Source organism: Xyrauchen texanus, chromosome 27 (assembly GCF_025860055.1).
Source record: "Xyrauchen texanus isolate HMW12.3.18 chromosome 27, RBS_HiC_50CHRs, whole genome shotgun sequence".
NCBI lineage: Eukaryota > Metazoa > Chordata > Actinopteri > Cypriniformes > Catostomidae > Xyrauchen > Xyrauchen texanus.
The window spans coordinates 20,052,967-20,066,323 of record NC_068302.1 but is presented as its reverse complement, the minus strand read 5'-3'; the positions used below and the strand labels follow the sequence as shown (position 1 = coordinate 20,066,323).

The 13,357-nt window shown below is 45.5% G+C and overlaps 2 protein-coding genes across 2 annotated transcripts in view; both read left to right on the top strand.

Annotated features, from left to right (window-relative positions):
* LOC127621481 (phosphoglucomutase-like protein 5) overlaps window positions 1-13,357 on the top strand; it is a 242,965-nt gene that overhangs the window by 178,641 nt on the left and 50,967 nt on the right. The gene's annotated exons all lie outside the window — the stretch shown is intronic.
* The window catches only part of LOC127621478 (cytospin-A), a 51,560-nt gene that overhangs the window by 34,024 nt on the left and 4,179 nt on the right, over window positions 1-13,357 (top strand). Inside the window, exons 11-14 of the mRNA XM_052095107.1 lie at window positions 143-233; window positions 7,290-7,379; window positions 8,962-9,124; window positions 9,348-9,450. Of these exons, the coding sequence (XP_051951067.1) occupies window positions 143-233; window positions 7,290-7,379; window positions 8,962-9,124; window positions 9,348-9,450 (447 nt within the window). The remainder of the gene's footprint in view (window positions 1-142; window positions 234-7,289; window positions 7,380-8,961; window positions 9,125-9,347; window positions 9,451-13,357) is intronic.

The window sequence follows — 13,357 nt, the reverse complement described above, 5'->3', positions numbered from 1 at the left end:
GGGAATAGATCCCATGACATAGCTGGTGGAACATGGCGCAAACAACAGCAGAGCTACAGAAACACTAATTCAGTTTATAAAAAATACTTTGGGTGTTATTGAGATACCTTTTCCAATATTGTGTATGTGTAATTACTTACAGAGACACTCAATCACTGGCTCTATGACCGCCACCAAGCCCCTCTCCTCACTTACAGACAAAAGAACCAGCTACACGGATATCAGCATGCCAGGTAAATGACACTGTATAGACTACATACATTATTGTCATTGAGAGTAATGGAACATGTGCAAAAAATATATTTTCTTCAGTCCTGATCATTTGAATTAATCAAACTTCTTTCAATACACTGGTTAATGTAGTTTTTATTGTAGTTTACCTTATTTTCTATTGTTTTTTGTTAAAGTTATGGTATTTTATTTTTGGAAAGAAAACGAATCGGTTACCTAATGTAACCTCGGTTTGCGTAAGCTAGCTTATGCTACGGGAAAGATTCATCTTTTCTGAGATATTGAAGCCAAAAAATTATCCTTAATTTTGTATCCATTGTCAACGCAGTGCAGCAGCTGCATACCTTGAGCGGGCTAGCTAGCGAGCTCATTGGTTGCTCTGCGGCAACTGCTGCAGCCTATAGACGAACTTGAGTGAACTTGCGTCCAATGAGAGGCGCCCGCGCCATCACTGTATCAAAGCCCGCCAGAATGGGCATGGCTAGAGTGCATATAAACGTAAGTTCGTAGGCTGGAACCCTGGTTTTCATTGAATGTAGCGAAAGTCGCTCGTGGCGCGAGCACGGACGGCTACGCAATACTCGTTCCTTCATCTAGAGAGAACCGAGGTTACGTTAGGTAACCGATTCGTTCTCTTACGAGAGGTTCTCTCGTATTGCGTAAGCTAGCTTACACTACGGGAACCCATTGTCAACGCCGTGTGCGCCAAGCATCCACTGCATGAGCCCCGGGGGGGTGAGGGGACCCGGGGGAGCCCTTGTGAGTGGGGGAATAATATTTGGCCGGCAAGAGTGCGGGCCAGTGTGTGTGTAATACATAAGCACATAGTGGGAAGGGAAAGACAGAGCGGCGGTGCCGGTCTGTGTGGAATGTGTCCCGTCAGTGCAGCTCACCAGGGGAGCTGTAGCGTATTAAACCGCTAGTAGTTTTGCCTGCAGGGCGGGCACTTCCAGATTGTAAAATCTGACAAAGGTGGAGGGGGAAGCCCAGCCCGCTGCCACACATATGTCGTGAATGGAAATCCCGCTGGACCATGCCCACGAGGAGGCCATGCCTCTAGTGGAGTGAGCCCTAATGCCTAACGGGCATGGTAGGTCTTTTGACGCGTACGCGGCAGCAATAGCGTCCACTATCCATCTAGACAGTGTCTGTTTCGAGGCGGCGAAACCTTTGGTGCGCCCTCCGAACGAAACGAAAAGCTGCTCAGAGCGTCTGAAAGAGGCGGAGCGCGCAGTATACAATCTCAGTGCTCTGACTGGGCAAAGGAGATTGGCGTCGCGTTCGCTATCGGATGCTGGCAGCGCCGATAGGGAAATGATTTGTGCTCTGAAAGGAGTACCGATCACCTTGGGGACATAGCCGTGTCTAGGCTTTAAAATGACCTTGGAGTCACTTGGTCCAAACTCAAGACACGCAGCGCTGACAGACAGCGCGTGAAGGTCTCCCACACGTTTAACTGATGACAGGGCAGTTAGAAAAACGGTTTTGAGTGAAAGGTATTTCAAATCCACGGATTGAAGCGGTTCGAAAGGGGGGGCTTTCATAGCTTCGAGAACTACAGAAAGATCCCAGATAGGAACCGATGGGGGCGCGGGGGTTCATCCTTCTAGCTCCCCTGAGGAAGCGGATGACCAGCTCGTTTTTCCCAGTGACTGGCCGTGCAGGGGTTCAGCGAACGCCGCGACGGCCGCCACGTACACTTTGAGCGTGGATGGGGATCTGCCCTTATCCAGCAGCTCTTGTAAAAACACGAGCAGCGACGACACCCCACATGTCCGTGGGTCCAGGTCTCTGTCGGTGCACCATTTTGAAAACACAGACCATTTGGACGCATAGAGTCTTCTCGTGGAAGGGGCTCTAGCGTGTATGATAGTGTTTATTACTCCTTCTGGCAAAGCGACGGGTAGTCGTTGATCACCCACGCGTGCAGCGCCCAGCGCTCTGGGTGGGGATGCCAGATCGTGCCGCGAGCTTGAGAGAGGAGATCTGCTCTCACTGGAATGGGCCACGGGGCTGTCAGTGACAGCTGCGTAAGCTCCGGGAACCATGTCTGATTCTCCCAGCGCGGGGCTATGAGGAGCACCGAGTGACGCGTTTCCCTGATCCTCTGCATTACCTGTGGCAATAGCGAGACGGGAGGGAAGGCGTAAAGCGGGCGGTTGGGCCAGTCCTGGGCCAGCGCGTCCTCGCTTTCGAGAAAAATACTGGGCAGTGAGAGTTCTCTTCTGACGCAAAGAGGTCTATCTCTGCTCTGCCGAATATGCTCCATAACTTCTGGACTGTTTGAGCGTGCAGGGACCATTCCCCTGGGGAAATATTGTCTCTGGACAGTCTGTCTGGGCCGTCGTTCAGGTGGCCTGGCACGTGCGTCGCCCTCAGCGAGCGCAGGTGGCACTGGGACCAACTCAGTATGCGTTTTGTCAGATGGAAGAGGTTCCTGGATCTGACACCGCCCTGACGGTTTAGATAGGATACCACAGATCTGTTGTCCGAACGGACCAGGACGTGGTGACCCTGAATGACCGGGAGGAAGCGCACGAGCGCGTACTCGACCGCTATCATTTCCAGACAATTTATGTGAAGGAGCTTTTCCTGAACTGACCATAGGCCAAAAACCGGAGAGCCCTCGCAGACCGCGCCCCAACCCGTGTTGGACGCGTCTGTCGAGATGACTTTTCGGCGAGATACAGCTCCCATCGTCACTCCCCGCTGATACCATTCGGCCACTGCCCAGGGCTGCAGAGCTGAGATACAGGTCTGAGTCACTCTGATCGGCTGGCGGCCCGTGGCCCAAGCCCGGCGAGACGCGCGGGTGTTTAGCCAATGCTGAAGCGGGCGCATGCACAGTAAACCCAGCTGAAGCACTGCTGCGGCTGAGGCCATGTAACCTAGCATTCTCTGAAATTTTTTTCAGAGGCGTGAGGCTGTTCATCTGAAAAGGACGCGGCTAGTCGCTGAACACGGCGCGCGCGCTGTGTAGATAAGCAAGCCGTCATCGCCATGGAGTCTAGTCCTATTCCAAGGAAGGAAATTGCCTGACTGGGCTGTAGTGAGCTCTTGGTCCAATTGACTGCAAGACCCAAACTGTTCAGATGACTGAGGAGAACTGTCCTGTGAGACAGAAGCTCCGTATGTGACTGTGCTAAAATCAGCCAATCGTCCAAATAGTTCAGAATTCGCAAGCCCTGACTCCGCAGGGGTGCGAGCGCCGCATCCATGCACTTCGTGAAAGTACGGGGTGCTAAAGACAGGCCGAACGGAAGGACGGTGTATTGATAAACCTGGCCGTCGAAGGCGAATCTCAAGAATGGCCTGTGACGGGATTTATCTGAATCTGAAAGTAGGCATCTTTCAGATCGAGAGAAATAAACCAGTCCCCTGGCGCACATGCGCGAGGAGTTTCCTGATTGTAAGCATTTTGAACGGTCTTTTTGCGAGCACCTTGTTCAAAACCCTGAGATCTAATATTGGTCTGAGGCCGCCGTCTTTCTTGGGGACAAGAAAATAACGGCTGTAAAACCCCGACTCGCTCAGAGAAGGTGGCACTCTCTCTATGGCCCTTTTGCACAGAAGGTTTGCTATTTCTGAACGAAGCATGCAGACTGCTTCCGTGTTCACAGTAGTTTCGAGCCGCGCTCTGAAGCGGGGAGGGCGGCGATCGAACTGTCGCAAATAGCCCTGTTTTATTGTGCTTAACACCCATTTGGATATCCCTGGGATAGCTTTCCACGCTTTGAAGCGTAACGCTAGAGGGTGAATGGCCAAGTCGCCCTGATTGCCGCACACAGCGAGCTGAACAGAATGTGTGAGCGCGCTTACTGTGCTTATGCATGACTGCTCGCAGACAGCAGGGACAGGCTGTTCTCTGAGTGACTTCCCGATTGAGGTGAATGGGGAAAGAGTCACATCTGTTTAGTGATGCGCGAGCATAGTCACGGGCATGGGACTTACATATAGAGAGGTGTTTGCTGGGCGTGTGACAGAGCGGGCAGAGAAGGGGCGCGCGCACGGACTCGTGTTTATTGACTAACACTCGAGCTGGCTGTGCCCGCTTTATGTGAGTGGGCTCTGATAGGGACACGGGAAGTGTAATGCTTGTGTGTAGGGGTGAACACTGGATTGTGGGCACATTTTCTACACATAAGGCATGTTTGCTTTTTACAAGATTTCTTTGGGTCGCCGTGAAAACGGCATTTGAGTGCAGGCAAGCGGGCAGTATCACCGGCTTGTTGGCTGCTGAATCCACCACTGCAGTAGCCTGAGAGAAGGGGACTGACAGGGGGCGAAGCTTTGACGGTGGTCCGGCCGCGGCGGGACTGAGCCGTCGTTTCCTCAACAAAGCTAGGAGGACTTCGGTTGCTCAGGTTTCAGCGCAATCTTAGGCCGAGGCCCGCGGGGGGGCGGCGGTCTGCGGCGGCTGTCTGAGCGCGATCTAGGGCGGCCGCCCTGTCGACGCTGAGAAGTCTGGCTTTGCTGAGCTGGGCGCTGTGAAGAGGCTCGTGCAGGAGGCTGGTCACGTGGGCGGCCTGCAGAGGAGCTAGCGCGACGAGGCAGGAAGAGATTCATGGCTTGGGTGGCTTTCTGGACTTCCGAGAAACGGTCAACAATGCCACTCACCGCGGAACCGAAGAGACCGGACGGAGAGAGCGGCGCGTTGAGGAACGTGGAGCGTTCAGCTTCTCCCATGTCGGCTAGCGTTAGCCATAGGTGTCTCTCGGTCACAGTCAGCGCGGCCATGCACTTCCCTAGGGCTTGAGCTGCAGCTTTGGTGGCGCGAAGGGCGAGATCCGTCGCGCTCCTTAGATCTGAAACAGCCTCTGGGTGCCTGCCTTTCTCATCCCACTCTCGAAGAAGGTCCGCTTGGAGGATCTGTAAGACGGCCATGGAATGCAGAGCAGATGCGGCTTGGCCGGCGGCGGCATAGGCGCGGCCAACACAGGCGGAAGTAGTTCTGCAGGCCTTAGACGGGAGCACTGGCTTAGACCGCCATCTCGCGGAGGGCGGGCAAAGGTGTGCTGCTACCGAATCCTCGACCGGGGGGATGGAAGAGTAGCCCCTCTCGGTGGCGCCGTCCACCGAAGCGAGAGAGGTGGAGACATGGGATCGGTTCCTGGCCGAGAGAGGCGCGTTCCACGATTTAGAGAGCTCGGCGTGGAGTTCCGGCAGGAAGGGAGCGGCCCGGCCGCGGGCGCCGCGCGGCGATGGCTCTGAAGAAAGCAGCCGTCGAGTCTGTTGGGAGCCTGCTCAGAGGGCGGTGACCACTCGAGCCCGAGGCGGTCGACGGCCTGTGTGAGGAGGCGCGTTAGTTCTTCTTCGACTCCGGCGCGGGTCCTGCTGGATTCCTGGGCCGAGGAGGAGGCTTGGGAGCCTGACCACTCCTCGCTGTCCGAAGCCATGATGGAACAGCAGCCCTTATCCTCCGCCTCGTCATCCGAGATGGCAGCAGTGCGGCCGCTCGGCGGCAACTGCGCATCCCGGGGGGGCGGGGAGGGTGAAAGCGAGGCTCGAGGGAGAGGCTCCGGCGAGGTAGTCGCTTCTAACACCGGTTCCAGCAGCCTTTGGGAGCGGCGAAACGAAAGGCGGCGCGGCGACTTCGGTCTTGAGTGCTTCGAGTCGAGCCCTCAGGGTCGACATCGGAAGCTCCTCGCAGAGGTTGCATCCGCCGTCAGCGAGGGCGAGCTCTGCATGTTCCAGTCCCAGGCAGAGAGCGCAGATGAGGTGGCGGTCTCCGGCGCTGAGAGGGGCGCGGCATGAGGCGCAGGTGGTGCGAGGCATCTTTAAAAAGACGCTCGTTGCTCTTTTTGTGAAGTTCGCTGAGGAACTAGCTTGCTCTAAAAAGGATACGTCGCCGGATGGCGTAGCTTGCAGGATGGCTGAAGGTGGCGAAGACGGCCGGCTTCTTCGAGCGCTGTCCAAGCTTGCTAGATGCCCCTCGAACGGCGACGCGGCTTCTGCAGTTCAGAGATGCGAAGAGCTTCGCTGAATAGATGAAAATCAGGGTTCCAGCCCACGAACTTACGCTTATATGCACTCTAGCCACGCCCATTCTGGCGGGCTTTGATACAGTGACGGCGCGGGCGCCTCTCATTGGACGCGAGTTCACTCAAGTTCGTCTATAGGCTGCAGCAGTTGCCGCAGAGCAACCAATGAGCTCGCTAGCTAGCCCGCTCAAGGTATGCAGCTGCTGCACTGCGTTGACAATGGATACAAAATTAAGGATAATTTTTTGGCTTCAATATCTCAGAAAAGATTAATCTTTCCCGTAGCGTAAGCTAGCTTACGCAATACGAGAGAACCTCTCGTAAGAGAACCAAGAATGACCATTTCATTAAAAGGCCTTATTCATGAAAAATGAGCAGAAAACATTTGTGTGTAATGATTACTAAAACCTTTAAATTGTTTTTAAAAAGGACAGTTCATGTAATAATATATCTATGATGGTTTGTTTGTGTTTCATGAATAAGGCCCATTTTTTTTCTTTCATCGTTGGAAGGACTTTCATGTTTTTTCATTTGCAACAGCTTTGTTCTCATAATTAACAAATTTGTTGTCACAACTATTATATTTATAGTTGGTAAAAACATATAAAAGATGAGATAGCCATGTCTTGTATATCATTGGAAAGGTCTCAATTAGTAAAATGCAATGAGCAAATTTGGTTCACTCGGAGGCCAAATTAGTGTAAAAAATGCATGCGTGCATCCGAGGACTTTGTGCAAACACATGTGCTCATTTAAAGGATTGGGATGCTCATGAACACTTAATTTTTCAGGCAAAAAAAATAAAAAAAGTTAATTGGACTGTTTTGCCAGAAAACAAAATAAGGGTTTAACAAAAATTTTATGAAAGGGTTGGTAAGAATATTTATATTCACTTTGTTTTTAAATGTAAACTTACATTAGTGCAAAAGATTGATCATAATCACATAATATAAATAGGTTCTGTAGGCCTCATTCTGCAAAAGTTTATATGTAAATTAAAAACACACTAAAACATTACTAAGATTACAAAGATGAAGTACTTTTTAATAGACACCTTTACTTTATTTGTAAATGCAGCAGAGCATCTACTCCGAGCGGCCAATGGCAGTCGTCCTGCTTCTGCTCTCCAAAGAGTCTCTAACATGGACACATCAAAGGCCATCACAGGTAAAGCTCAGGCTCACTTAAAATTGTATATATACAAATGACATACACAATGCTTAATTAATATTTGCAAAACTTTTGACCACCAAATTAAAGTCAGGTGATGTAACCGACATGCATGTAGCCATTTTGTTGTCATGTGGGGGAAAAAAAGACATAAAACAGAGAAGGACCCCTTCATGACTGTGTGTGTGAACATAATTTTGAAATTTTTATATGAAAAGGCAAATTTTGTTCAGGTTAATTGGAGTAACCGTAAGAAAACCTTGTTTTTAAATGAATGATTAAGTTGTGTTCACTCATGTATTCAAGGTGTTCAAGTAATGTGTTCAATACCTTTTACTTGGGGGAGGTTTAAACGACAACGTTTTCAACTAAAAACGGAAACCTTTTTATGCGTTTTGGCCGTTCGTTTACATGACAATGGCATTTTGGGGCCTGAAAATGAGAACTTTTGAAAACTGATTTCAAAGTGTATGTTTTTGAAAACGATGTCTCCGTGTAAACAGACATAAACGCAAATTTATGAAAACGATGACGTCATGCACACTCGTGTTATGTGTTCAGTCTATAGGCATGAATTCGTCCTTACCTCCAGGACGAACAGACCAACATGAGATCACCAGTTGAAGTCTTTAAAAAGGTGGCGTGCTATATAGTCCAGTGTGACTTGTAGTAAAAAAGCAACCTCATCTTCCGTCCAGACAAAATTGCTCGATACTTTCGCCATCTTCATTGTTTGTATTTACCGCTCTGTGGAAGAATGCTTATGTGCGCAGGCGCGTAGTGTTTCTTTACAAAGTGACATTGCCAACTACTTGCCTGGCATGCATAATACTGCGTTTTTAGTTGTTTTTGTGGATCTGTGTAATTGGGGATCGTTTTGACAACGTTGCCATCTGTATGCAAAACGTTTCAAAAACGCAAGGAAAAACTTCTCAGTTTTTAGTACATTGTCATGTAAATGTACCCTTTCATGGTTACACCACTTGACATTTTTAAAACCATTATTATTATTTAGAGATTCGTATAACTGTTTTTCAAAAATGTATGGAACCAGCATGGACACGAGAACAATTCTGTTCGGAACAATTCGAGTATTGACACTGGCTACCACCCCTGGAGTTGCAAGTTCGAATCCAGGGTGTGCTGAGTGACTCCAGCCAGGTCTCCTAAGCAAACAAATTGGCCCGGTTGCTAGGGAGGGTACAGTCACATGCAGTAACCTCCTTGTGGAGAGTTGTGCGTGGATGCCTCGGAGAATAGCGTGAAGCCTCTACACGGGCTGTCTCTGCAGTAACGCGCTCAACAAGCCACTTGATAATATGCATGAATTGACGTCTCAGATGCCGAGGCAACTGAGATTCATCCTACGCCACTCAGATCGAGGCAATATGCCACCACGAGGATTTGGAGCACATTGGGAATTGGGCATTCCAAATTGGGGAGAAAATAAAAAATTAACAATTCTAATGTTTATCACTTTTGACAACCTTATTTATCAGCGACACTTGTATTAAAGAACAGGGACTTCTCCTGAAATGATAATCGCATTTGGTCTCTCTCCACTGCTTGTTTATTTTAGTCCCGCGGAGAAGCAGTGAGGAGGCGAAGAGGGATATCAGTGCTCCTGATGGAGGTCCAGCTTCCTCTCTGATAACTATGGGCTCTTCTGCACCTCCTCTTTCGCTGTCCTCTTCCTCCTCCCCCACGGCCTCCATCAACCCCACTGCACGCAGCCGCCTACGGTACGCACCCACCATAGTCTTACTCTGACTTACTTTGCCATGTGCTGTATTTTAATTAAAATAAATGCTTCTGCTTGTCTTGCAAATGTGTGTGTATCATCACCTTTCCTAATTCAAAAGAATCGATGACATGAATCAGATATGCAGTTATGGCTCTTCAGAGCTGTAGAGTATCGTGGGTTTTAAAAAAGTAATTTCTGTTCTGGTCTGTTTATCCATGTAGAGAGGAGCGAAAAGACCCTTTGTCGGCTTTGGCTCGTGAATATGGAGGTTCTAAGAGAAATGCACTGCTGAGGTGGTGTCAGAAGAAAACTGAGGGTTATCAGGTGAATATTGTGATTATATTAATACAGACACAAAATGCTTGTTATATTACCTTTTGTGACCATTTGTATTTCTGTTCAACTAATCGCCCACCCACTGTCCTGCTATTATATTAAGCATGCTGTCAATTTTATGTCTTACATTTTTGGATGGCTTTATTGATGTCTTATTCTTCATTGATGTCCACTGCACTATAGGTGCAATGCTGTTTCAAATCATTCCCATTAGTGATCTGACAATTACCACACATTATATTTATAGTTTGAGACATCTATTATCCTCATCATCTATTATCCTCGTCTATTTAAAAAAAATAAAAATAAATAAAGACCACTTAAGGCCCCGAAATACTTCCGGAGAAGTTGTTCTTGGTTCAGGGGTAAAATAAAGTTTGATACAGCTGAGTAATGGTATAAGGTTTGCAAACATTCAGACACCCACCGCGCCACTGTGGGAGACATTTAGAATAAAAGAGAAAATATTAAAAAAGTGTTAAAGTGTTAAAGGGCAGAATACAGACAAAAGAATGATGATAAGAGAGGCATATCTTACTTTGGCCAGATGTGTAAATGGCTTTCACTGCTGATGGCACATCAGTGAATGGGCACTTGAGAGTATTTGTGAAGATTTGATTGATTTGTAGACTAATTCAATAAAAAAATCGCATGACATGGTCTTGGAAAATGTCTCTACGTGGAAGATCGTACAGATGTAGGTACATTTACACCAGCTTGCTAATAAATCTGCATGCTGGTGTGTTCATGTTGACTGATCTTGACTGATTGAACAATGCAAACAAAATAAGCTGTTAGCCTCATCGTATGTGGAGCTCCAGGTCACACCTACCGATGATGTGCACCAATTGCAGAAAGAAGGTGTTTAGAAGCCGGTAAGGAGTTTTCCTAAAAGTTGGCCAGACAAGCTGTTATGAACCACAGAAAAGAAAGCATAAACACCTTCTTTTTGACCAGATATTGTTCTAAAATGATGTCACACCCATTCATTCTCATTTCAAAGTATAGGAAGTATATCAGGGCCTTCAACATTTGCTGTAAACCAGTTCTCCAGAAAATTTCCTGGAAAGCTTGTCCGGATGTCATGGTCACTGTCTATTAGTGTCCTCTGCTGGATTTCTCTGTCACTCTAAATAGCACCTGACACAAAACAGGCACATGACCTTTACTTCTGAGAACAAACTCGCTCAATGATTTTGAACATTTTAATCTTAAAGGACTAAAAAAATGACTAAATAGTCATTGTCAGAAGACATTTTTTAATTACATTTTGCATTTTTGGTCCTGCACTATACAAATAAGGAAATCATTTAAGGAATAAACCTCTTTTTTTTTTCTATCATAAAAATTTCTATCATAATTTACTCCGTAATGGCTGAATGTAATAAACCTGTATGGCTTTCTTTTGCAGAATACAGGGAGATGTTTTGATGAATATTCCAGTCTGTCTATTCATTACAAAAGCAGGGGATAGTGTCTCACTTCAAAGCTTAATTATGGACCCAAATGTATCATAAAACCACATCCATGTTTCTCACCAGAACATATATTATGCCTTTAGAAAGATACTTTTGTGTCCTTTTAAGCTTTAAAATGAGTCTCTATCCATTCCCTTTGTATTGAAAATACTGAATATTCAATACAATTTATGTATTGAATATACTGTACAATTTCTCCTTTTGTATTCCAGATAAGAAGGTAAGTCATATGGGTTTGGAACAACATGAAAGTGAGTAAATGATAAAATTTTCATTTTTGGGTGAACTATTCCTTTTAAGTAAATCTCTCATTGGCTTGAATTGTTATTTTTGAATGTTTAACTTTGAAATGACATCAGTCGCTTTTTAATCCTCATTAAAAAGTTTGAAAATGAATCTGTGCATCATAAATGCTTTGTTACTGTTACTTCGCTTGGATCTATATCTTTCAGAGACATAAAGTAAACATTACTTTCTACACTGTGCAAAACATGACTGTTTAAACGGATGCAAACCACCTACACTTAACCCACATGTGAAACTACAAGCAGTGATCGCAACTGATTTCATCTGATAGTTATCAAGATGGAAAGGAAGAGAAGTGGCATGATGTTTTGTATCAGATTTAAGCATCAAAAGGAAGTAAATTAAATATGACAGAAGGTTGATATAGTCCATAATCAGATTATATCTGTGTATGCCATAATGTGTATCTGCACATCTGCTTTATATATAATATGTCAGTGTAACTCTGAAAGCACAAGAGCTGATGTTGCTAATGCTTCAATTTTAATCACCTTCTTATTTGAGTATAAATAAATGGAACTCCGTCCCTTCAACAATTAGACGATTACATGGTTTTGGTTCTTTTCAGTCTCATCTTAAAAAATGGTTACTGACAATTCAGCACTGTCAACATTAGTATTCTATTCTTGACAATAGACTTCTTTGTACTAATTGTTCTTGGCTATGTTGCTCTCTTCTGTTGCCATCTTTCTCTCTCTCTTTCCTTTCTCTCATGTTTACTTTGTTTTCGATACTTCATTTATTTTGTATTTTTATTTTTTTTTTTTCATATGATTTGTATATGTGTGATGCTCTGTCTCTGTTTTAAGGGTGACCGTTTAACATTCTGTCAAGGGTCTACAGATGAAAAATAGCCTTTTGGGATAATTCTGGCATGTTTACATTTATGTTTATTAATGTACATTGCCCCTGTAAATAAATAAATAAATTTAAAAAAAAGTCAGAGAGACTGAAATCGCGCTGCTTTCTGCCACACATTTCAGTGAAAAGTGGATGTCAAGCTGCTCATTTATAGATGTGTAAGAAATGGATCTGAAACATGTTTTTTAATGTTATTTTAAACACTCAAAGTGAGGTTGTGGGAGAAGGTATGAACAGGAAAAACAGATGCTTCTCAGATTTTGTACCACAGGAAGCTGAGAAGATTTGCAATGTGGTGAAATGTTCCATTCATTTCGCTGAATTGACATACTTTTACAAAAAATGTATCACGAAACCTGTTGAAATAGATGTTTGCGAGTATTGTAGCTATTTTGGCATAATATAATGTTTTGTAATTTTTATTCTACTGCAAAATCTGGCCTTTCCAAGAGGATTACAGGGATTGTTCACCCAAAAATTGACATTCTCTTATCTTTTTCTCACCCTCATGCCATCCCTGATGTGTATGACTTTCTCTCTTCTGCAGAGCACAAGTTTAGACTTTTAGAAGAATATTTCAGCTCTTCAGGTCCATACAATGCAAGTGAATGGGTGCCAAAGTGGTTTAATCCATGTCTTCAGAAGTGATATGACTGCTGTGGGTGAAAAACAGATCAAAATTTAAGTGCTAGAAATTCGTCTCCTTCCCCAGTAGGGCATACATAAAGAACATGAATCACCAAAACCGCAAGAACGAAGAATGTGAAAGTTGAAGTGGAGATTGACTGAGCAGAACTGAGACTTCAATATTGATCTGTTCCTCACCCACACCTATCATATCGCTTCTGAAGACATGGATTTAACCACTGGTGTCTTATGGATTAATTTTATGCCGATTTATGTGATTTTTGGAGCTTCAAAATTTTTGCACCCTTTCACTTGCATTGAATGGACCAAAAAGGCTAAAATAATCTTCTTAAAATCTTCATTTGTGTTCAGCAGAAAAAAGTCACACATATCTGGGATGGCATGAGGGTGAAAAAATTATGAGAGAATCATTTTTGCGTGAACTATCCCTTTGAGTGGAACACAAAGGGAAATGTTAAGCAGAATGACACCATTCACTTTAATTTTATGGAAAAAGATGCAATGGAAGTGATTGGTGACTTGAGTATAATATTCTGCCTAACATCTCTTTCAATTTGAGGATGAGTGATCTCACTATTTGCAAGACTGCAAGCTAAATATGT